The sequence below is a fragment of the Homalodisca vitripennis genome, chromosome 5, assembly GCF_021130785.1.
Source record: "Homalodisca vitripennis isolate AUS2020 chromosome 5, UT_GWSS_2.1, whole genome shotgun sequence".
Taxonomy (NCBI): domain Eukaryota; kingdom Metazoa; phylum Arthropoda; class Insecta; order Hemiptera; family Cicadellidae; genus Homalodisca; species Homalodisca vitripennis.
Window position 1 is genome coordinate 144,882,694 of NC_060211.1, and position 25,550 is coordinate 144,908,243.

Here is a 25,550-nt window from a genome sequence, read left to right on the forward strand (position 1 = left end):
TTGTTGTGGTAAAACAAAACTGAATGGGTTAGCCAATTAATTATATATCTAATTTATACAACAATTTATTGCTATTGACATTACAAGTTAGATGGTGATCTGATATTTCCAGCTTCAGTCTTGATCAGTGGAACTATAAAATCACCCAACCTTCACCAAATACAGATTTAATTCATAAAGGAATTTTTTCCCAGACTTAACAATAATCAATAATAGCGTAGTGAGCTATAACAAGCCCAAACAAAGCCTTAAACACACTTAGGCTTGGACAAGTCATTACAGGTCTATGCTAGTCGTAACACAAGTAATAATGTTTAGAGGCAAATTAACCCTTCTCACTCGGAATTTATCTTTTAATTTTGACTCATAACGCGTAATTAACTTTAAAATTTTTTTTACATTTTACCAACTCTAATTTTTTTTTAGTTAGTGGTGGCTATAATTGGGAATAAAAAATAATACAGTATCACATAATAATCAGACCCCTATATTTTTTTACAAATTTTCAAATTTTACAAAAAATCGTCAGGATTCGCCATTGCATAGAATAATATAGTAGGCCTATAACGACACAACAAATAAAGTAATAACAAAATAAAAAGATAATATAATGCTAAATACAACAGGAACACGAACAGTAAATAAGGAAATATTGCAAAACAGCGTTAAAAACTAAAATATGCCGTGCCGGGATATATCCGTTTACCGCGTAATGGTTCGCCGCAGACTGATTCTAAATCACACCACAAGGGACAAAGCCACGCCCTCCCACCACTGCGACGCGCCAATGAGGTTCAAACTGTAACATCTGCTTTTCGGAACAAGTATTCAACACTCCCTTGAACTCTAGCGGATTCCACGGCAACTACAATTTATTAAATAACACAAAATAGACTTTGAAAGATATATCCATTTACCACGTGGGAAGGGTTAAAGCGTGGCAAACTAGTTAGTGATTGTTAAATGCATTATACACTATGCAAAATTGTATAAGTCAATGCAGGCATAGACATGTGACAATAAACAAATTTATTTAGAAATAGAATAAATTGATTTTGATAAAAACTAAACCTCCTCAAAACTAAATAATAAAAATAATTAACTTGTGATTTACCTTCAGTGGTCACCACACCTACCTCTTCTACACAACAGCAACACAACGTAACAACAGCTACAGAAAATACGGCTCTTCTTACGGCATCAGTATCAACCAAATCGCCTGACTCACTTCACTCATTCGCGTCACAATTCACTGACTGCCTCCCACCTCCTCTCCCCACCACTAGCACGACCTGGCTCAAACTGCTTAGTGGGGGCTCATACAAAGTCATACGCTTACATCAAACACTGGGAGCACATTTTGAACTGACACAGTGTGGTGGTAGATGGGAACAGTGACAAGATAGCAAACTGGATGTGTTTCATCCAGTGTTTCAATCAATTGAATTACTTGTTGCATTTTGTGTACTTTTTTCTTATTTGAAGTACTATACAAGTTATAATATTGTGGTGATACATACAAATTATATTTTGTTTAAAAAAGTTTAGTTTTGGAAAAGGTTGGGTTTAGAAAATTTTGGTATGTGTATGTAATTATTGGCCATAAGAAAACAAACCGTAGATCTTGATCATATTTGACATGTGGATTTAGTTGGTAAATATCCAAATATAATTAGTTTTGTTTAAAAGTTAAGTTCTTTAGTTTTAACAAAAAAACATGTTTTGGTCCAGATTATTTTTTACCAGTTTCCTTAGTATTAGGGAAAGTAACTCCTCGGTTGTTTAAGTTTAGAATCAGCTAACAGTTTTTACATGCTGTCTACTGCTACTTTATTCACAGTATGTATGCTAGCAGAATATCCTCTGACATTTCATGTCCTGTTGTACTCGCTTCTGATTTATTGTATATGCAAGGGCATAAATCACTGTTATCTGGTAATTATGTTCCTATAATATCACATACTGAATTTAAACTATGAAGAAAACTTAAAAATCATGTTTGTAGAAATATTAAAAACATGATGTTCCATAAAGTGACTAATATTCTTACGCGAGTTATAAAAATACGTTCCTTGACATATAAATTAATAATATTAGCAAGTACACGAGTAATACAATTGGTTAATCGAAATTAGACAAATGATATCCATCTAGTAATCTTTGTTTAATATTTATAAAGATTGAATTAAAATTTCGACGAGTTTATAACATTGATAGGAATACAGACAATCTGATACGAATTGTCTCATTTTATGTAGATATGACATGAATATGTAATGTATGAATTTTTCAGAAAACCTTCTTATTTTTGAAGATTATTAGAAACTAATAAATTACAATTATTTGCTAAAAATAGGAAAAAATCGCATATTGCTGCTCTATTGATTTTGATTTAAGTAGCCGTAGGAACCTATTATCCATTCGTAATAATTGGAGATATAACTACCGATATATATCAAACTTTCAAGTGGCAGAGTATACTTATGCACATTCTGTGTAACTGTTTGGATACTGGTAAACAATTAATTCCTCTGAATATTTTCAAAAGTTATTGGCTGAGCGTTTGCGAAGTGTACCATTTGAGGGGCTAGAAAAAAATTCATACCTCTGTCTATCTGTCAGTACAATATCTCTAGAAGTTACCTTGTGATACTTCGCATGAAGCTTTATTTCTGTAATTGATTGTACAATAATTATTGTGTACAATCACTTGGAGCACTTAAAAAGGCATAGTGACATTTACTGTGATACTGCCAGATGCATACTAAATGTAGCTACCAATCACTTATTCGGTGACCAGATACCTCGGCAACTTGTTCTCTGAACAACCCTTGCATGTATATGCACTATAGGCTGTGGAGTGGTTGTAGAAATACAGGAATATTTTTTTTCCATAAATTCTCAAATTACTCAAAAATACTCATACTAAAAAGTTTTTGTATTTTACCATGATACAATGTCTCTAGAAAATTTCTCCTTTCAAAAATAAATTCACAAAAAATGGTTTGTAAAATACCCATTCAGACAAAAAATAGTCTTCTATAGAAGGTTTTGGATTTAGTGCTATGTTTATTTAGGATAACACCTAATAATGCCTATATTTCCTGTAAGGAAACATTTTTCCCAGTTGACCAGATAAGATCTAGGCCTAAGTGGTCCCCGCTTGTTTATTTTTTTTCTGCATAATGATTAGTTGAACAGCAACAATTTTATTTAGTATTTGAATGGTAAAACACAAGTCTGCAATACTCACAGGATTATTTTGGTCCATATACCTACCTATCAAAGGATGATGAAAATGTTGTAAAATATAAAAGAACAATATAAACTAAAGTAAACAAACAGTGAATAAATAATAAATACAGATGACTTGAACTAAATATTTCTTCCATTTGTTGTTTTAAAATTTAGACGTTTGTGGCATTAATATATGAGGAGGTGCTACATTACTATATCGTCAGGTATTTTCAGGTAAAGACATTAAGGGAATTGATGTGTAGAATGAGGACAAGTTTTATTGCCATCTTACTTAACCTTTATAGTGCTGTATGGAAAATAATCTTTGTGCTTTAGAAAGTTTTTGAATTTGTTCATGGAAGTACAGTGGTCTTTTCACTAAGAATGTATGGGTTGAGGAGAAACATTCTTGAAAAAGTTACTACTATATATGTGTTTAAACTTTGGTTTATTTTACACATGTTTACATTTTACAACATGTATAAGATGAGATAAAAAAATCTAGTGGGAAAAATGTCTAGGTGGCCTTATATAACATTTGTACAAATACTATTACACCAAAGTTTATTTAATTCACAAAAAAAATTTTAATATTATGTTAAGAGGTTTTTTTATTAGTATTAATCCAGTTAATATTAATTTTCAGTTCAATTTTATAATTCCGTTTAAATAAAATTAATAATGGTAATTGCATTGATAAATTTTAGAAAGAAATGTTTGAGTTATTAATTATTGAATTTATTTAAAGTTTATCAGTGAAAGATTTTATAACAATTCTACGTATTAAACACACTAGTTTAATTCATCGTGTGGTTAAGTAGAATGGACTAGAAGCTCCTGGAATGGTTCTGACGGTTTTGAATTTCTGGAATACTTAATGTTCTTATAATGTCCAGAAACTTTTTAGAATTATATCTAGTCAATTATGAGGGGATTCCTGCAAATTCTAAAGTTTATTTTAATTTAATTTACATAGTTTTCAGTCACTCATAAATCATTGTGCAACTTTTTTGAGACCTACTACACAATTATGGAATCTTATTAAAAAGAGATCTTTGTTGTCCTTTTGTATTTGAATTATTTTTTAGTTTTCTTACTGACAAGAATTTAGAAAAATAAATAATTAAAATTAAAGTTACAATAACTAATCAACCTTTTGTTAAAATGCGAGCGTTCCTGGATATTACTGTCATTCCCATGTAGTCTGTGCCTGTCCTAGTAATATTTGGAATAGCTGGATGATTGAAGGGATGAAATAGTATAAAGTATTTAAATTAGTTTCATGAATAATCTTCGTTAATTTCTTCTATTTTATTTCATATCCCCAAAAGAATAAATTCACTATAATATTGTAATTTGGTTATTAACAGGTAATGACTATCTAGTGTGTGTAAGTCACGTTTAAAGTTAGGAAATTGAAACAATGTAAAAGTGGAGATTGTCAATTACGTTCATACTAAATAGTAGCTTTTTCTAGTTTATAAATGAAAAAGACATTTAAATTCATATTTAAAGTAAAATTTTACTAGGATATATGTGTTTTTTTTAATGCCACATCCAGTAGCAGTGAGGAAGTAAACTGTTGTACTCGACTCTAGGTAGTGAGAATTAGAACTGTCAAAGTTTATATTGTATACGGGTGGGGGGCCGTGTTTTTAAGTAAGTACTGTTTTGAAATTCCACCGCTGCAGCACTGTGGTCGGTGTCCTGTGCTTGTCCTGTTAGCATACCTTCATCTGTTAGCAAGCCACAGATGCAATTATGGCAAAAATCTGTAATTTTTACATCTGTTGATGCATATTTCAAATGCCCCCATCAATTGAAACCCGCAATGCATATTTCAAATACGCCCGTCAAATCCGTTGGAACTCGCTGACTGTGAAGTACGTGTTGTTTTTTATTTCTTCGCACTCAAACCGTGAAAGCAGTTGAAATTGTGAAGTGCATGAACATAACATTAAGAGTATTGAACTGGCATTTATATGAGCAAGAGCTTAAAAAGATAGACAGTAGAATGCTCATGATGAGAAATGTAATTTTCCGGCGTCAATGATCACTGACAATTTGATGTAAAAAGTGAAAAATAAAGTGAAAATGAACAAATATTTCATAAATTCTTCGTTATCACAAGAGTTTTGTCAAGTTTCATGAAGTGCTCTCTATGACAAGTTAATCGAGAAACATGTTTTGCTGTATGATATGTCCGTCCACTAGCCTGTAGTCAAACAAACTCCTTACAAACAACAAACAAAACAAAGACCTTATCACAGCATTTTGCTAGGAACAGTTTGATAATCCCCAAACAGCCCCAATTTAGTGCCCAGTGACAATCGTTTGTTTTTTCATTAGAAAAAGCATCTTGAAGATAAGTGTTGCAATGACGACAATAATGTCAAAATTATTATGTTGCAGTCTTTAAATCGGGTAGACATCTTCTATAACAACACTACAACAGGTTGTTTTAGATGTGATAAGTGCCTTGATATTGATCACAATTACGTGGACAAGTAGATAAAAGTGGTGTGGGCTTTCATACAAAAATAAAATTGTTACAAAAGTTTACTTTATCTTTTTATATACCAAAACGCTTCTTACTTAAAAAAACATACCTCGTACTAGAATTAGTCAGGAACTTGCTCCTTTTGTAAATAAGTGATTTGAAACTTGCATTAAGAATATTTTGCTCTCAAGGTTGATATCAAGTGTTAGCGGAGTTACTACAGGTATGCTAGTTGGGTAGCATGTTATTGTCTATTAGACTGACTCTGCACATAATGTCTGTGGCAATCAATGGCAGCGGATCAATGTATTGTGTATTGTGTAACAGTTACCACAAACTACATCAAGAAATTACATTTTCTTTCATAGTGGTATAACTAAGATTTAGTCTTTATTGTTTGGAGTACGATAAACATTATAGTTTTTCTATATTTTAAATTGGTAACTTTATTAAATTTTCTTGCTTTACTGCTTTAATATTCAAACTTTTAAGTATTGGAATCTAAAATTGAATTGGCTTCTGTCAAGTTCTGTAATCTTTGAAAGTTTGCTTAAAAGTGGTTTTTTAATTAAAAAATTACAGTAATATCATGATATGAACATTTTCTAGAGTGAACATATTGTGAAGTCTTTATGCGAGATATGGAAATTTAAACTTTGTTGTCTACAGACTTAAGAACATGGTGATTAGAATTCATATCCCAACCCTGTTAATTTGTTCAACACTGGTAATAAAAACTATATTTAATTCACCTATTTTACTTCACCACTTCATTTGCTTTTAACTGTCTTTTTAAAGTTTTTGCTTTTTTAAACAGTCAAGCTAGTGTAAGTGGCAACTAAACCAGATTTTTATGAATTTATGGCACTGTGAAAATAATAATTAAAGTGGTTGGTTTTCTCAATATTAAAATGTTACTATTTATTAATACTAATAACATTTTACTATGGATAACATTATAAATATAAATAAAACTTATTTTAAATGAAATTTTTAAAACTAAAAAGACTTTGAGATTATTTGGATACCACTGTGCCTGTATGGGTTTGAGTACGATGAATGGATTATTTCTAAAAGTAGAGATCATACAATATGATGTGCTTTTATACATTTTTGGCTTTACGGGCAATGCATAAAAACCTACTGTACACAATGTTTCTACTTCTTAAAACAACAGTACATTAATAAGGTAGTTATTTTTAAAATTTGCGTTTTTGTTTGGCCGTAAGTTAGGATCTGATTTGAAATGTGGTTGATTATATGTATCATGAAGTGAGAGAACAGTTTTCTAGATTATAGAGTGCAGTTATTTTTCAACATGTAATCTTGGACTACAGTTGTCAGGTGATTGGTACATTATATGAATAGATGTCATCTCGTAAAAGTATTCACTCTGACACAATTGGTTTATTTTGTAAGTACGTTCCATATAGAGAAAAAAACGTTTGATTTAGTTTTACTAGTTATGAGATGGATTGAAAATTAATTATTGATAAATAATATCTTCATCTTTGATAGAACAAGTGTGACAGCAATGTATCACAGCCAAAACGTCAAGTCACCAAGTTGACTATCATAAATATTAATCTACGCACAAAACTGTATTAACAATTTTTATTTTTGTATCCTTTGTATAATATTGTGGTAGTAGTTGAAATGAGACAGAACATTTGTGCTGGAGTAAGTGTTATAATGGCCATGTATTTAGCTGTTGTATTAGTTGTGTGGAGTTGCAAGAAATTCAAAAAGATTTCTTTTACCCTTGCTGAAGAACAGCTATACATTGTTTTTGAAAAATACATTCTTTTTATATTTGTTAACATAAATCCAGCTGGTTCAATTAGAGATTTAAAATTTAAGGATTTTTTATGTCTGATAGGTAGATATCAGAACAAAATTAATACTGTAGATTCTTATCATTTTCACTTATGCTTGTAGTGAGGATGTACAGTATGTAGTGGTAGGCTTTAAGGTGATATGTGGTGGTCGTCTTTACAGTGAGCATACATATTATAAGTTAAATTGAAACGTTTTATGATTGTATTTAAATTTATAGCTCAAGTTAAGAAACGCTCCTTGGCAACTAAGCGATACCTGAGCTTGATGTATAACCATAAACAATTTAATGCAAATGTATTTAAATCATAAACATGTTCAATGACACTTCATATTAATTAATGATATTATGATTGGTTATGTTGTCTGATAATTAACAGCACTTTCATGTTGATAAAATGTATAGAGTAGTAATTTTTGTATTTTTATTTGTATGTTTGTTTAGTTATAGATAATTTAAGGAATTTTCTGATTTATTTCTTCTATAGTATTCTTTATACATTTTGTAAAAACTAGCATTATGTTTATATGCATTTAACGTGACATAAGAAATATTACAAAATATTTATATTTTATATTCATAGCATCAATTTTAAATGAAAAACACAAAAAAAATTAACACTCTTTTGTGTTTAAGATAAAAAAATGAAAATTTACCTTTTCTGTTCCACAAATTAATTGTTTTCTGATGCTTTCATAAGAAGTAAAATAAAACAAATTACAATAAAAATTTTTGTGCTATGGTTTAATTTCCAGTAAAATTATTGTGATAAATAAATGTAAGTTGTATTTTATGTGTGTAAATAATGCTTGATACCTCCACAGAGCTTGTGGGTGGCTGAGCTTGCCGAGGCCTACGTGTCTGGACACCCAGCTCAGGTCTGCCAACTCTTGAGTTTGTGTTTACTCCACAGGCTACCAACTGCGTGCTGCCAGTGTCAGTGTCGTGTTAGTGAAGTGTCTGTGTCGGCCTCAGTTTGTGATTTAGCTATTAGAAAACCTCTTGTAACCAAACATCTGTTGTCAGTATGTTAATAAAAAATACAGGGTTTTAGAATCTTAGCTTTTGATTTACAAATAACGTCAAGAATAATAGGTATAAAATCAAATCTTGAAGTCTTAGACTTAATATTTTAAATGTCTGGAATGTAACAATTAAGTCATTTATATTGTTGTCATTAAAAACAAAAGCAATTTACTTCATTATGTATATTTATAATTGGCGTTGAGTTTAAATTATACAAAATTACAGTGCAGTTTTTTGTTTTATCAAAAATATTTTAATACAGTTGATAGATGTAGATTACTTGCTTAAAAGTAATACCCTTAATATGTCACAAATTGTTTTAGAATCATAATATAAGACCAGTTTTATTAAATTGATTAGGAATCATTAGTCCCTACAAGTTTACTACAGTAGTAATTTATTTTTACTCAAATAAAGAAAGCATCAACAAGGGGTCCTGCAAAGTTCCATGACAGGACAGTTAACTGAAATGAATAAAAGTAGATAACTAAATTTGACTGGATAATGTTTTGAATTCCCAGTAACACTTCACTTTACTTGTCTTCATCAGAGGATTTTGCAACCCCTGTGTATTAAATATTAACCTAAAAAGCGTAAGACTTAGAGGTTGTATGTAACTTTTTTCAGGTACATAAAGATGATATCAAATAAAGAAAGGTTTTTCATGACATGTTCATATTCAAATCAGATTATTGACTTATAACATGATTAATTTCTCATTAATATGCAATCGTCAGTTTATTTTTGCACCCCCATTCTAAATTAAATTGAATCTTGTTTTACCAAATCACTATAACATTTTTGTATTTAGAGTGTGTTGGTATTGAATTAGACTTTTTCCATTAAAAACTGTGTGACATCCCTTACAAGAGATTTTGGTAATAGCAATTAATTATTGAAAACATTGTGTATAAACAAGAGTACATTTATTACAATATTTTTGTTTCTCATATACAAGTTCAGTTTTGCAACATTTTTTATTTTGTGATTACGTTTTTTTCACTTGACATGCCAACTGTGTTTGATGGTCCTCTTCTATATCTTATTTTTCTTTTATCAATTAGTTCTTTTTCTATAGAATGTTTAAGCAGTTGCTGTACTGCTGGTGGTTGTTTTCAACCACAACTTGTGTAGGGACATGCCCCATGCATGAGTTATGCACATCTTCATTTTTTTTACTATCTTCGGGTTTGCTCTTCTTACAACGTATCAGCTGTTTCTGTACAACCGGTGTTCCTCATCAATCAGAACTTTAGTGAGCCCATGGTCATATACATATAATGATATTTATTTCGTGCAAATTCTGAGTTTGCTTTGCTTGCAACATTTCAGCTCCCTAAAGCCCCGTTTACACTGCCCGAGCATTCGTCGCAAACAGGAGTGACGAACGATCATTCGTTCGAGGCTCAGGCAGTGTAAACAGTTTCGGCGAGCCGAGCAAGGTCGAATCGAATGCTCGTTCGTGCTCGAGCCTGATCCGCCCGATGTCGGTTTTCCGGCGAATCATCAAAGGGATGCTCGTTCGCCGCTCGCTCAGTGTAAACACCTCGGGTTTCTTCAAACAGCGTTCACCGAATTCTGTTCTTGCCTACTGGCTGTCGAGTTCACACGTCTCCCATTTCGAGTGTGGAATTCCTTCTTTAGTTTATTCTGTGTAGTAATTTTTCGTGAAAGCAGCATGGAGTGGGAGAATGAAAAGTGCCTCCTTTTAGTTTCTCTTTATGAGGGGCACCCAGAGCTGTGGCAGCCGAACCACAAGCTGTACTTCAACAAAATTAAAAAAAATGACGCTTGGGAAGCTACAGCGACGCAGTTGGAGACGACATACGACACCGTCAAAAGCAAAATAACCTCCTTGTTGGCTTCCTTGTAGTGTACTCCTGTAGTGCTTCTACGATGGCCCGACAGACTTCAGGAACAAGTAAAGAAATTGTAGGCTTTGAAACCCTGAAGAGATACATGAGGCTACCGTACGAGTCACCACTTGCTAAAAATCGAAGAGTTATCGCCAACCGGACTGATGCAGGAACGCACTCTCGGAAGTTGGTGTCGGTTTTGGCAATTTTCCCTTCTATCCTTCCCAATATGATGGTGAAATCGTCTAACGACATTCGGCTGAAGTTTTCGAAGAGCCCTCCGTGGTCTTCTTTCAAATCTCTCAGCAAAATAGTGTGGTTCCTCTTTTTCAAAAATGAAGACTCCCACACGCGTCGCCTTTTCCTTCCTCGCGTTTCCTCCTGTAACAGGATGAGGACGGCCGCAGCGGAAAAGTTTTGACAGTCCGGGTGCCATCATCAATATTCACTGCAAACGCTCACGAGAAACTGATCGACACAAATGCTCGAGCAGTGTAAACAGAGGGCTCGTTTGCGTTCGTGCTCGTTGAAAACCGGCGAGCTACGATCACGAATGCTCGATGCTCGATGCTCGGGGATGTTTGGGCAGTGTAAATGGGGCTTAAGAAAGTTCATTTCTGGCCGTTTTGTATATTTGTTGAACCTAAACTGGGTTCTGAAACAACTGATGTGTCACTTACATCTGAGCAATCCCATGGATGTCCAGAAGCGTCTCATCATCAACTGCAAACGTTGAGATATTGACTCACCCTTACTTCCAAGATGACATTACTGAGACACAGAGTCCGCTATCCCTCCTCATAGGATCTTGACATGAGACGGCCCCAATCCTCAAACTTATTCATCTTGAATATTCTGTCACTCTGGAAGTAAGCGCAAAGGTTCTTTCAGGACCAGTGCATTGAGGGCTTTATTTAAGTTTAAAAAAGTTTTAGCTGTTGCTGTACAACTGGTTGTTCTCTTGAATCATAAATTTAGCGGACCCACGCTCATTCAGGAGTTCAGTAACATCTAGATTTGAAACCAATAGTTTTGGTAATAGCTAGAAATGTTGCAAATCGTGAGACAAATATCACAGTAATTGTTGCAGTACATAATTGTACTTTTTGGATAAAGAATTAATATTTTATGAAAAAATTTAAATAAAACCTGTAAATGTTGTACACACGTGCCTTTTATTTTAATTTTTAATATATTATAATGGATATACTTAAATAAAAATAAAACTGAAAAAATAAATAACTTTTACATTACTTGTTAAAAAATACACCTAATTCTGTCATAGGTACAGTATCCTCCTCTTTCACTTTCCTTTCTCTTTCAGTATATTATTAAATTTACGTAATACAATAAAATCTCTAAATATTAGTGTTTATTTCAAATTACAATGAATGAAAGGTCAAGATATTTACTTTAAATAAAGTAAGTTAATTCTACTTGATTTTTTATAGGCAGCAAACTTGTTTATGTTAGGAATGTTAATAACAGGAATGTGTAATTTATTCTAAAGTAATTTGTGATAAAAATAATTTTAAGCAATTGAATACTTAACATATATTGAAAGTGAAAACCAAATTGGTGTTTGATAGTGAAAAGTCTAGTCAGTCATGCTTTTGCGATTTCTCCGGCGTTATGATGGTGAAATCTCCTAGTGCAAAGCACACGGAGAAACGAGCAAATAGCATGTGTCAAGTGTAGTGTGGTAAGTGAGTGCCAGTGCCACAGTGAGTGTGAAGTGGTTAGTGCTTCAGTAGTACGGCAACCGGCGTATCCTGAGCTCCTCTTGAGCCATCGTTCTGGGCTGAGCTGAGGTGGAGTCGAGTGGCAAGGAAGTAAGTGTAGCCGTAGAGCGTGTGAGACAGGAGCAGGAGCAGGAGGTCAGTGCCGGTGGGCCGACAGGCTAACGCTGTGTCTGTTATAGCGGAGATGGCGGCACTGCGGGAGACAGAAGACAGGCTGAGACAGCAACATGCGGACCTGCTGCTGCGGGAGAAAGTGTTGGTCAGACGGTTGGCAGCCAAGGAGCAGGAGATGCAGGAATATGCGGTACACAATTTTATTTTGATTCATTTTACTCTAATTGTTTACATTAATAATTCATTAAGGGAAAAAATGAAGCAATTTTTAATTTGAAGCTTTAGAAATATGAGTCCTTCTGAGAGTTAACTTGTCTAGTATTGCAATATTTTAAATTTTGTGTGTGTCAAACTGTTTGTCAATGTAAAGAGTAAGAGTAGTGAATAAAATCACAATAGTTCAAGGTGGTCCACTTCTGTCAAGTTTTTGTGAAAGGTAGGCAGGACGTAAAGAGTAGTGAATAAAATCACAATAGTTCAAGGTGGTCCACTTCTGTCAAGTTTTTGTGAAAGGTAGGCAGGACGTAAAGAGTAGTGAATAAAATCACAATAGTTCAAGGTGGTCCACTTCTGTCAAGTTTTTGTGAAAGGTAGGCAGGACGTAAAGAGTAGTGAATAAAATCACAATAGTTCAAGGTGGTCCACTTCTGTCAAATTTTTGTGAAAGGTAGGCAGGACATTTTTTTAGTTTGGCATTTTACTTTTAATGAAATTCCCAAAATACAAGCAGGGTTCAGAAATCAATTTCTTGATGTTTTGCATGAGAATACCTAAAGGTTATATACTCATTAGGTTCCAAAATGTTGTGTGATTAATATAAAACAAGAAAAGTTTTAAGTGACAGAGCTTTGAAGACAAGTGTTACAGTATTTTGCATACTGTAATATGTAAAAACAAGTGTCAGTCTTCACCTTTCAACTAATAATTATCAAGTGAAACTTAAAATACTTACTTTAAAATCATCATAGCTAGTGAAAGATCTATGAAGTTATCGGTAGTTATTTGTAGCTAGTTTTCTAAAAACTTATCAGTTGATAGTTGACCTTGTAATATTTTCAATACCTTCTCAAAACGTAACTTTTCATTGCGCAATGAATTTCGTTATTGGATCTATTCCAAATAGTTTTATTTAAATTTAAATTATCATTGACATTCCCCTTAAAGATAATCTAACTGTTAAGATCTGCGTTTCCAGCATTTCATACGAGGGTAATTTGGAAAGTATGGTCCATTTAAAAATAACACAACAGATTTTTTCAAAAAACTTGTTTTATTTGATTCCTGACATCAATCACTATTTTTCTATATAATTTCCACTTTTGTTTAAACACTTGTCATAACGATCTACAAGTTTTTGAATGCCGGTGTCATAGAAGTCGGCCGCCTGCGATGATAACCAGTCTTCTTTCACCTCGTCATCAGTTTCGAAACGCTTCCCGCCTAGGAACTCTTTTAGGTAGCGAAACAAGTGGAAGTCGCTCGGCGCCAAGTCTGGGCTGTATGGCGGGTGTTCTAGCTCTTTCCAACCAAACGATTTGATGAGATTTTGGGTTTGGTTGGCAGAGTGGGGTCTGGCATTGTCATGCAGCAACGAAACTCCAGCTGTCAATAGGCCACGTCGCTTGTTCTGTATTGCTCGTCTAAGGTTAGTCAGAGTGTTGCAATAAGTGGCCGCATTTATTGTTGTTCCTCGCTCCATGAACTCGATTAGCAATATCCCATGTCTATCCCAAAACACTGTCGCCATAACCTTGCGTGTGGACAATGTTTGTTTTGCTTTCACTTTAACCGGTGACCTCGAGTGACGCCACTCCATCGACTGGCGTTTCGTTTCTGGTGTTATGTGGGAAACCCATGTCTCGTCACCCATCACAATGTGGTCTAAAAGGTTATCACCTTCCTGATGATATTGGGTCAAAAATTCAAGAGCAATACCCATTCTTCTTTTTTTGTGTTCCTCAGTAAGCAGCCTGGGAACCCAACGTGAGCACAATTTGCGAAAATCCAAAATTTCAGAAACGATTTTGAACAATGTGGTTCTACTCACGTTTGGAAATTCTATTGCTAATGAAGAAACAGTGAATCGCCGATCTTCACGAATTTTTTCATCGACGGCTTTCACCAAATCTTCGGTGATCACTGATGGCCGACCAGACCGTGGTTCGTCATGGACATTTTCCCGTCCATCTTTAAAAGCTCTCACCCACTTCCGCACTTTGCTGTCACTCATTGCATTTGGACCATACACTTCACTTATCTGTCGATGAATATCCGCTGCTGAAACGTTCCTTGCTGTCAAAAACCGTATCACAGACCGTATTTCACAGTAGGCGGGAAGTTCAATAGTTTTAAACATTTTAAAAAGGCACAAACAGCAGACTACAATGATTTCACTCCAATGGCGTCGTTCTGCGCGCAATGCTGGCCGGGAGTCAGGGTTCATGTGCATTTCGCTGCTCGCTTACTGTTTGTCTGGTTAACGCGAATCGGACCTTACTTTCCGAATTACCCTCGTATATTGCCAAATATTCATATGGTTTAAAATTAACTGTCTACTTTTCATGGACTACACTTTTTCAATGTTATCAATCTAAAGTCAATAGCAATATCTTTGATCATTTGATGTAAATTGTGATGCTAATATGTCAGTGATGATGAATTAGAACTATCAGGGACATGTGAAAAAGTTGATACACATAAAAGGTCCAAGAAACAATGTCATAACATAAATGATATTTATTGATTGTGTGATGTAGGGCCAGTTGTCTGAATTGAAGGCCAGGGAGGCTCCGGGAGTATCGGCACTCAGATCTGCACTGTTGGACCCGGCAGTCAACTTGCTACTGCAGAAGCTAAGGCAGGAGTTGGCAGCCACTCGCACTCGTGTGGAGGAGACCCAGAACGAACTCAGTGCCTGGAAGTTCACCCCCGACAGGTACAGTGATGTCCCCTCCTCTTCCTTCCTTGCATTACGAATTTTTGCTTTGGTACTCCTAAATGCTTTCAAAATGGCTGTATGACTACAGTCTATGTGGTGGTTCCCAGTATAAGTGCATTTAAGTTTTTAATTCTTCAACATATAATTCCTCACTAGTGTGGAAGCTTACTTGGTTACTGTGTCTATTTCTACTATAACAGTATAATTAATAATATCACTACAAGAATACAACACTCATTCTAAAATACTCAAGAACCTGACCTTGTTCTTGATCCGAGGCAAACAATTAAGATTAATAAGACTTCACTAGCTTATACAGAGATTCTTTTTCCTCATAAAACTCGTTAGCATATAATATGAATGCTTTTCAAGTAGTATAAAGAAAAAAGTTATAAGTGATACATAAGTGAAAATGTGGCAGCAATGAAGGTCCAATAGTGTTAACAACCACTGACATTGACAGCCCAGCACATACCATCTGCCACCACTGACCTACCTCACTCACACAGCTGGATGTAATAAATACCTTACTACAGTACAACATATACACATATAACATATACATTCTCACTTGTTACAGTAGTAACAAAAATAGAAAAAGAAACTAAACTTTACAGATAATTTTATTACTAACAATTTGACATAATAATGCACTTGTCAGTGAAATAACTTATAAGCCAGTGACGTAACTGCCAAGTCACAGTCTACTTGATATCAACCGGCCACATCCTTACTTTGGTGACACCCAGCTGCTTGGCCACTGACCCAATCACTGTGTCAGCATTGTCCAGCTGCAGTTCTCAAATGACATTACCACATATGTTTTTATGTGACATGACAATTGTTAATTTAATCAAACCGCTGTTTACAATTATTTTCTTGTAAGTAAATTTTATCCCTTTAACAGATAATTGTTGAAGCCCAAGTACATTTTCAGGACAGTTACTCATCCTCACAAAAAACTAATGTGAGAAAGTGAGTGCTTTTTTTATCCAGACGTCCCAGGAAAAAAGCAAATTCAAAAGACGGTACAAAGCCTGAGTATTTGTGAGTTCTCTCCATCCTGCAAATAGACTGATTGCAAAATCACCGTGTTACACCAAAATATTCAAAGATTAAAGAAGAAGGTGAATGGACTGACCTATATTCTATAAGACGTCCGTCCAAATATGTTGATACTTACAGTACATGGGTTATAAGAGGAGATTTTGCATAACATCAGAGTCCCTGGCTTCTCTATAGCTGCTTATTTCAGTAGAACTAACCACACCAAAGGAGGAGTAGGAATATATGTGGAAGAAAACATAGTACACATCTCAGAGTTCATTCCTGTTAGAGCATATTGTGAATAAGAATAATTCAACTGTGAAATAGCTATCATTTCAATTGTTAATTTAATCAAACCGCTGTTTACAATTATTTTCATATATACCGCAGCTATAAATTCATAAAAATCTTTATTTTTGGAATGGATGAATGCTTCCCCATTAAAGAAATAAATAGGAAGAAATCAGCCTTACATCGCCAAAATTGGTATACTAGCGAACATCAAAAAATGAAGAGAGAAGTGGAAAGCTGGTTTCATAAGCTACAATGGGCCCTCCGTTACCGCCTGCTTGTGGAGGAAACCAAAAATAAGTATACTGCAGTTAGGAAAAAATACAAAAAATTGTTACATCTAGCGGAGATACAGGCAAATGCAGAAGCAATAAAAGCAGCGCCTAACAAAGTAAAAAAGGCATGGGAAATAATAAATTCTTCAAGAAAAGAGACTGTCCACAAAGACACTCACTCTCTCTCTGCTGATGACTTCAATGCATACTTCATCTCTGCAGTGGCTGATATTGCGAAGGAAGTCGGACAATCACTTACTACGGCTATGGATTTCCTCTCCAGTACCCAAGACGCCACGGATCAATTCCAGTGGAAGACAGTGTCTTGTGAGCAGGTGGTGGAATTTGTAGCATGAAGAGCAGTCACAGTAGAGATATATATGACATTAGTGCAGTGTTAGTAAAAAGTGTCCTACCTGTTATAGTTTACCCCTTAACGGTTTGTATAAACCAGTGTTTAAAAGCTGGCACATTTCCAGACTCCCTCAAGCAATCTAGAGTTGTACCCGTATATAAGAAGGGTGACAAGTCATCTGCTAGCAGCTATAGGCCCATCTCGATGGTACCCATATTTTCAAAAATCCTTGAAAAAGCAATGAAACACCAGGTAAAAAAAAAAAACACTCAGGTGTTCAGGTGTTTTTTGAAAGTAATTCACTTTTTTCTAAATTCCAATTTGGTTTTAGACAAGGTAGGTCGACGGTTGACGCGGTCGAGGGCCTTATAAGATCTGTACTTACAAGTTTTGAAAATCATGCTAGTACACACACCATCCTTTGTGATCTTTCTAAGGCTTTCGACTGTGTGCCGCACGACATCCTTCTTTCAAAATTACACTTTTATGGAGTAAGAGGTGTGGAGCTCAAACTGTTTGAATCATATTTGGCAAACCGAACACAAAGAGTAAATATTCAAAACTCACTCTCTGATATTGCGAAGGTTGTAAGTGGCGTGCCACAGGGATCGGTCCTAGGCCCTTTTCTGTTTTTAATCCTGATAAACGATTTACCATCTAGTTTAAGCTGTAATTCTGTAGTTTTTGCTGACGATACTACACTGTACTATAGTATGCCAAATAAGGATCTAAACAATCTTAGCCTATTTATGTCAAACGCTCTTGAAGAAAGCATACATTGGTTTAAAGCGAATGGCCTATCTTTGAACCAAACTAAAACACAACACTTAGCTTTTACTCTAAGCAGAGCCCATGTCAGTCACGAAAATTACAGTAATGTAAATCTCCTTGGCTTTGTACTCGACCCTTGTCTAAACTGGAGTGCACACATCCAAAAGGTTTGTGCTAGACTAAATAGAGTAATCTACTTATTAAGAAACTTAAGAAATAAGTTACCAGAGCCACTATTAAAAAATGCTTATTTTGCTTTTTTCCATAGCATTCTGTTGTATTGGATAAGTGTTTGGGGTGGAAGTCACCATCTAAAAAGTGTATTGTTACTACAAAAAAAAGCAATCAGAATTATGAGAAGGGCGTCATTAAATGCTCATTGTAAACCTTTTTTTATTGCTGAGGGAATTTTAACTGTAGTAAATGTATATATATATATATATATATATATATATATATATATATATATATATATATATATATATATGTATATGTATGTCTTAGTAAAGTTAAGGAAAATTTTGATAGTTTTAAGCTGATCTGTGATAACCACCAACATAACACCAGAAATGACTATCAGTTGCAAGAACCCTTCTGTAGGCTAAGTCTAACAAAAAATTGGCTTGATAGTGTCAGTCTTAAAATGTTCAATAAGTTACCACCTTGTGTTCATCAAGTAAGCCTTTGCAAATTTCGGTCTTCCGTGTACAATTTCCTAGTGGTTAGGCCATTTTATGATATTAAGGAATTTTTTGAGTTACCATCTAGGGAATTCATTACTGCTTTTAGTTCGGGCTAGCCCATTTTTTCTGTAGGCTACCTTGTTTTATTGATGTGTTGTTTAAAATGTCTATTTTATTGTACTGTAAATGTTTCATGTATGCCTGATCTATATTTTAGTGTTTTAAACCAGTTAGATGTTTTTATTGTAAATGTTGTTTTAACTTTCCGACAAATCAACCATTTATGTAAATAGTTATGACATGTAGGCATTGTTATGCAACTATATTAATTTGTGTTCTAGGTACATTGATACTGTACTGAAACAGATTGACTTACTATATTGACATTGTATATTGCTTGTTAAAGTTTAATGACAGAAATAAATCTTGAATCTTGCTATGATTAAGCTGACATTGAATAAAAACAATCTATATAGCAGGTGTATGTAGATCTCCTGACAGCTAAAAGAGAGCACTAAATCTCATCTCAGGAATGCTTGAAGACACAAAAGTGGAAAAAGTCACCAGACCCTGATACTTAGTGACATAAATTTTGACTGTTTAAGGCATAATCAGGGTCACAAAAATCTTGACAATGTCTTAATCAGTCACAATATAAAGAGGTTGATTCTGCCTCTTACCAGGATTACCTCAAACTCAAGATCATCAATTGATTGCATCTGTTCAAATTTCAAAGCAATCATCTTGAACATAAAGTTTTTCATAGTTGCTTATCTGACCATACTGCACAACTGTGTATGGCCCAGCTAACATTTAATCTCGGAGTTCCTGCATATCAAAAGGGAATGAAACAAAGTTTTAGTGGAAAGAATCTTACCACTTTAAATTCCGTACTAATTAAGGAAAACTGGGAAGAGGTTCTCAAAGGTCCAATAGCAGAAGAAGCCTGTACTAAATTTATAACAACAGTAACCATTGCCCTTGAACAAGCATGCCTTCTAAGAACAGTTAGACCAAAAAGAGAAAGTGAAGAATATTCATTTTGCTGATAGATACGCTTGTATCTATATATATATATATATATATCTATATATATAAAAATGAATGTTTGTATGTTTGTCCTTTATGGAATCGTGAACTATTGGACCGATCATGATGAAAATTTGTACGTATATGTATTTTTCCACGGAGAAGGTTTATAAGCTATGCCCATCCCTTTCCCGATTCAGGATTCCGCCCCACTGGTTACAGAAATACCCATAAGAAATGCATTGCAGCAAACATATGTTAACGTCTTTTCAAATTTCTAATCAGCTGTTCTTTGTAAACATATATTACACTTATAGTTTTAAAGCATAGAGTAAGCTTAAGAGAAACGACAAATTTTGTTTAAACTGTTTTTGCAATCACTGTTAAACATAGACTTTACTATCCAGATAATACAATTCAAATTTGACGTAAAAATTCACCTTTAACTGCAATATTTATTTAATATAAACCATGCTCATGCTTGATCAGAAGAGTAATGCAGATATCATAATTACTATCTTACGTTGGCTACAAATATAAAGAATGTTATAAAATCAACCTTAGTTGTTTTTTTTTGACAGAAGTATGGTTCTCAAAACTCCGTGTGTACATATTCTCTCGATCGAGACAACAAAGCAAGCTCAATCGTGGCATCGGAGATATAACTAATTTAATCTAAAATTTATTATAGTAAAAAAAAAAATTTACTAAGTAATATAAGGACTTCGGTTCTTAAGATTTGCGTGCGAAGCCGTGGGTAACAGCTAGATAGAGGCAGGAATATGGTACATACCTTCATAATACGCCCAAGAGGCTCACGATGGAACGACTATCAATTATCTCAGCAATGTTTAGAATGTGATAGAAAAAGAATAAGTGAATATAGTGTACTGTTTTCAACGGGAAATTGCGTGCGAAGCCGCGGAGCAACTTTTGCAAAAAATTATTGAAATGCGCAGCAAAGCGCGCCGGGCCCGCTAGTATATATATATAAATGAATGTTTGTGTGTTTGTCCTTTATGGAATCGTGAACTACTTGACTGATCACTATGAAAATTTGTATATATATGTATTCCTCCACGTAGAAGGTTTATATGTTATGCTCATTGATGTAACTCACCACCAGGCGGCGCTGCAAAAGATTAAAGTTTTCAAAGCGCCTGCACTTTATAAACTGCAATTACGAGACAGTTACGTATATTAGATATCCAAACTCTATATGACGGCGCTAAGTTATGATGTATATTTGTCTTTAAGATAAACTTATTGTTGAACTAAAGCTTGAGTGTTAGACCACTTTATAATAAAGTACATGTACGTGTACAATGGCTATAAACATACACAGATATTCTGATTGAGGCAACAAGGCAGACTCTACATCAGTGTTGGAAATAAATTCATTCGAGCCAGAAGTGCACATACATAGGCAAAGCTTATGAAAAGCGTGTGAAGCCACGGGAAACAGCTAGTTCTATATAAAACTACCTCAAAATTCTGATGAAAGATGAACAATCTAATAATGAGAAAGACAGAATTTACCTAGCCACTGCTAAAAAAGACTATGATTTTAGGCTGAGAGAGTTAAGAAAAGAGGGTTCAGCCAATTTCACAAACAATGCAGAACAAAATCTAAAGCCCTGTGGCAACTAATAAACAATGACAGAATGTAAAAAAAATGCAACAAAAAAATTTGAAGCTAAAAGTCAAGAGAAAGCAAGAAGACGACCCATATTCCGTAGGTAACCACATGAATTATTTCTTCACTAGCATTGCAGAGAGAAAATTGATTAACAACCATAAATCAACCAATAGCTACAATTTAGAACCAAATAGGCCTACTGCACATGAACATACAAACTTCTTTCAAAATACAAATCCAGTAGAAGTATATGATATTAAAAATCTCAAACCTAAAACCTTTGCACCAACAGTCAACGTCTCCACAAAATTTTTAAAGCACAACAGTGATTCTCTTACAACATCTCTCACAAATATAACTAACAAATCCCTCAATCAAGGTCAATTTTCCTCAGCATTAAAACTGGCAAAAGTGATCCCAATATACAAAAACAGCAGTAAAACAGAAGTGAATAATTACAGACCGATTTCAATACCTTCTCAAAGGTTTTAGAGAAAGTATTTCTAAAGAGGCACTATGAGTGCTATAACTTATTAACAGACAAGCAACACGGATTCATTAAAGGGAAAACTACCACTAAAGCCCTGATCAACTTTGCTGACTTTGTACTTGACAACCTTGAACAAGGGAAACTTGTAATAACCCTTTTCCTAGACTTGAGGGGAGCAGGCCATTTTTAATATCACTGTCTCTGCAATGTTAAAAAATGTAAGACAGTTTTACTCTCAAAATACATGTTCCTCTTTAGTAAAAAATTATTTTTTCCTGAAAAATGGTTGGTTTTAATATTATATTTCAATTTGAAAAAGATCACAATTTCATAATACTTGTGTATAGATGTTGCCAATGTATGAATGCCTAATTTATTAGTTCTACATTAATAAATGTACCCTCAATTTAACTTACTTACATTAAAACATAAAACCAATATTTAATACTTTTATTATTTTGTGAGGCCTTTCGATATCAAGGATATCTTATTCAGACAGATCACAAAAGTTAAAGGTTTATCTCTCTCTAAGAGATACATTGTCAAATTGGGAAAGAGACAATAAATCAGATAAAAGTTTAGATATGAAACTTCCACTATTTTTGTCCATAAATTGGGTGCATAAATATTAATATCAAGATGTTTCTTTCGCTATCTTGCTGTCATTGAGGATCCACAGTGTAGTAACAAGTGACTGAAGTATGGATGTGTGGTTTGCAGCAACACAGGCAAGCGGCTGATGGCCAAGTGTCGTCTGTTGTACCAGGAGAATGAGGAGCTCGGCCGCGTGATTGCTAGTGGCCGTGTGGCCAAGCTGGAGGGAGAACTGGCTCTACAGAAGAGCTTCAGTGAAGAAGTCAAGAAGTCTCAGTCAGGTAAACCTCCAGATTACTCTTCAGCGTGATTTCACACTATAATCTCGACCGTTTCATGTGAACACCACATTTTAGTGTAGACAATATTCCTATGTGATCCATTAGTAGCATTACTTCAAGCAGTTATTTCTCGCTCTAGAACATAAAATATGCATCTTTTTGTCAGTATTATAATGTTTTGTTTGGATTATTCAACTACCTTTTTGTTAACCAAACAGATGATTACTAGAACACACCAAAGAAACACAAACAAAAGAAACATCAAAGAATTTGTGAGGAATATTTATTGTAGATAAATAGTTTCTGTAATGATTATAACTAGAAAACATAACAACAGATAAAACAATTTTTCTTGTATAAGTTGACTAAATCACAATGGGCAATTGCCAGAAGAATCAAGCTAGGCTCAAATGGTTGTGTTTTCAACAGCTGACAATACTATATAATAACTACCGGCAAAGAGGTACAAAAGATGTCAAATCAAAGAACAGATCTTGATCTTTCTTTTAATATAAATACAATTTACAAAAATATATTAATTTACCGTTTCTACATAAAATTGTAACATACTGTTTTCCTTGGTTAATGCCATATAATCGCTCTGAGTGCAGAGCTAATTTATAAATTCACAGTTTGAAAGCAATATATTTGAATAACTACAGATGTTTGCAAAGTACAATATGCTTGATAAATTTCTTATGACTTTGGACTTGTAACAGTTCTAATTCTGTGTGATTTTTCAAAGTTCATCAATTTTTCCATTGTAACAATTTGTAGCGCTACAACTAAGATGACCAGAAGCATTATATAGATGAACTTAAAAGATAAGAAGCCCATCTTTTCAGTGGTATACAGTATGTTAGGTTTCATTAGTTTAAATGATCAAATCTGGAATAAAATGGTTTATTACACCAGTTGACAGAATCTGTAAGTTTCTCCCTCTAGTGTGTGTTTACCATTTTTAGGGTTAATATATTTTAATTTTATCATTCCTTGGTAATGATTTCTTTTATTTCTTTTAGACGAGTAGAAATAGATATTGTTTGAGTTTTGTTTTAAAAATTGTGTTTTTTACTATGAAAAAGCCTACTTTACTTAACCCTTTCCGGACGAAACACAGACAGTGCTCAGTATGCTGTATTTCCGCTAGCGGACAAATCACAGGCACTGCATGGCTGGCATACTACGTCTCGTTTCACAGATTAGTTTGGTGGGTTCCACTGGCTCTGCATTGTGCTGCTACCTCTCGGAAATAGTTTGAACTATTTGAAACAATATTGCAGCTGTTTTTTCACAGTACATTTACTGGTTTGTTGACTAGCAACAAAAGCTCTAGCTGAATAAATTGTCTGCTGATGTAAGCAAACTAGTCGAGCTACTGTGAACCGATTTGCTTCCTCCACTTGATCTAGGCTTAGATATCCCTATCAGTAGCGATATGTATAATTTTTTTACAGTTTATTGGAGTAGAAATAATATTACAAAACCAAAAGAAATAAGTTAAAGTTACACATATTCAATAAAAAATAAGATTTTATGCACCAACAGCTTTCAAATATAAATTAAGCTTGGGATTTTGGTTTAAAATAACTAAAAAATATTTGTTTTTTGTCTTAAATTATAAAGTAAAAATATAATTGTGAAACAAAAACCTTTGTATTAGACCTTGTTTTACTCTACATTTAAAGCCTAATCATAAAAATCATGCATGTACTGTATTGTTTCAAGATAAAAAAATACAAAACCTTACTTTAGCTGAACATTTATAAATAGATGATAAAATAGAAAAATTAGCACTTTTTAATGAGTCCTGAAAGGGTTAAATATACTGGGACTAAAAGTGGGCACTCATAGAATTGACGTTGCAGAGTTGGACGAGTTTCTGCAAGACCTGGATGAGGATGTGGAGGGAATGCAGAGCACCATTTACTACTTGCAGCAGGAGCTGCGCAAGGCCAAGGACACTTTGGCTGCGTACGAGCAGGAGCGTAAAGCTGGGACAGCCAACGGCAAGTCAGCATGTAATGGTGATTCGGGCAGTGAGACACATGCGTCGCCACCGCCACCACCACCGCGTAGACGGACCAGTAGTGAGGACAGTGACGATTTGCCCCTCATCAAGAAAGTGCGGAGGGACTCTGAGTTATCGGTTCATTACAGTGACGAGGAAGTTGGTGGTGGCTTGACTAACGGTGAATCTTCTGCTAAGTAATGATAAGTTAGATTAATTTTTAATTTAATTCAACGTATTGAATTTTTATTATTTTATAACTTTAACTCCGTAATCGATCATGTAATATCTATTGTACATACAAAAGCAGTTTGTATATTTTGTAAATAACGTTATTCTTCAGAATCAAAAGTGTGCAAATTAATATCACCCAATTTGCAAATATATATGTACATATCTGTTGACCTTATTGTTTTATTGATATCCTTATGTGTTTAGGCAGTCTAATTCTACTGTTGTTTATAACACACTGTACTCACTGAACCCTTTCGGTCGTAAAGGACTCCATGGTAAACTCTGATTAATGTTTGAACATATCAACTGTAATAGAGACCCTTAAGCTTTTAATTTTTATTACTGGTTTATCATTCAAAATGCTGCAAAACTTGAGATCCTTGTACTAAAACATACAAACTTCACAAAACATGACAAATATTTAACATTGTAGTTTTCATCCTTTATTTAATTGGTAATAACCCTACGACCAATGTAACTTTCACAAAAACTGTCTATACTTAACTTGTACAAAAGTTGGAAACTTCATATATGTTTCATTTTTCTAATATTTAAGTTTGGTTTAAACTGTATGTGTCTAAAAAAGTATACAGCCACGAT

At 34.1% G+C, this 25,550-nt stretch overlaps 1 protein-coding gene across 3 annotated transcripts in view; it reads left to right on the forward strand.

Annotated features, from left to right (window-relative positions):
• Positions 1–25,120, forward strand: part of LOC124362981 (pre-mRNA-splicing regulator female-lethal(2)D) — a 28,409-nt gene extending 3,289 nt beyond the window's left edge. For 2 of the 3 annotated variants that reach the window (XM_046817906.1, XM_046817908.1), the window contains exons 2-5: positions 12,378–12,502; positions 15,069–15,247; positions 22,551–22,705; positions 24,574–25,120. In XM_046817906.1, the coding sequence (XP_046673862.1) occupies positions 12,378–12,502; positions 15,069–15,247; positions 22,551–22,705; positions 24,574–24,917 (803 nt within the window). In that variant the 3' untranslated portion in view covers positions 24,918–25,120. Of the gene's footprint in view, positions 1–11,055; positions 12,289–12,377; positions 12,503–15,068; positions 15,248–22,550; positions 22,706–24,573 lie in introns of those variants that run through there. The other variant, XM_046817907.1, reaches the window with a different exon arrangement.
• The last annotated feature ends 430 nt before the right edge of the window (positions 25,121–25,550 follow it).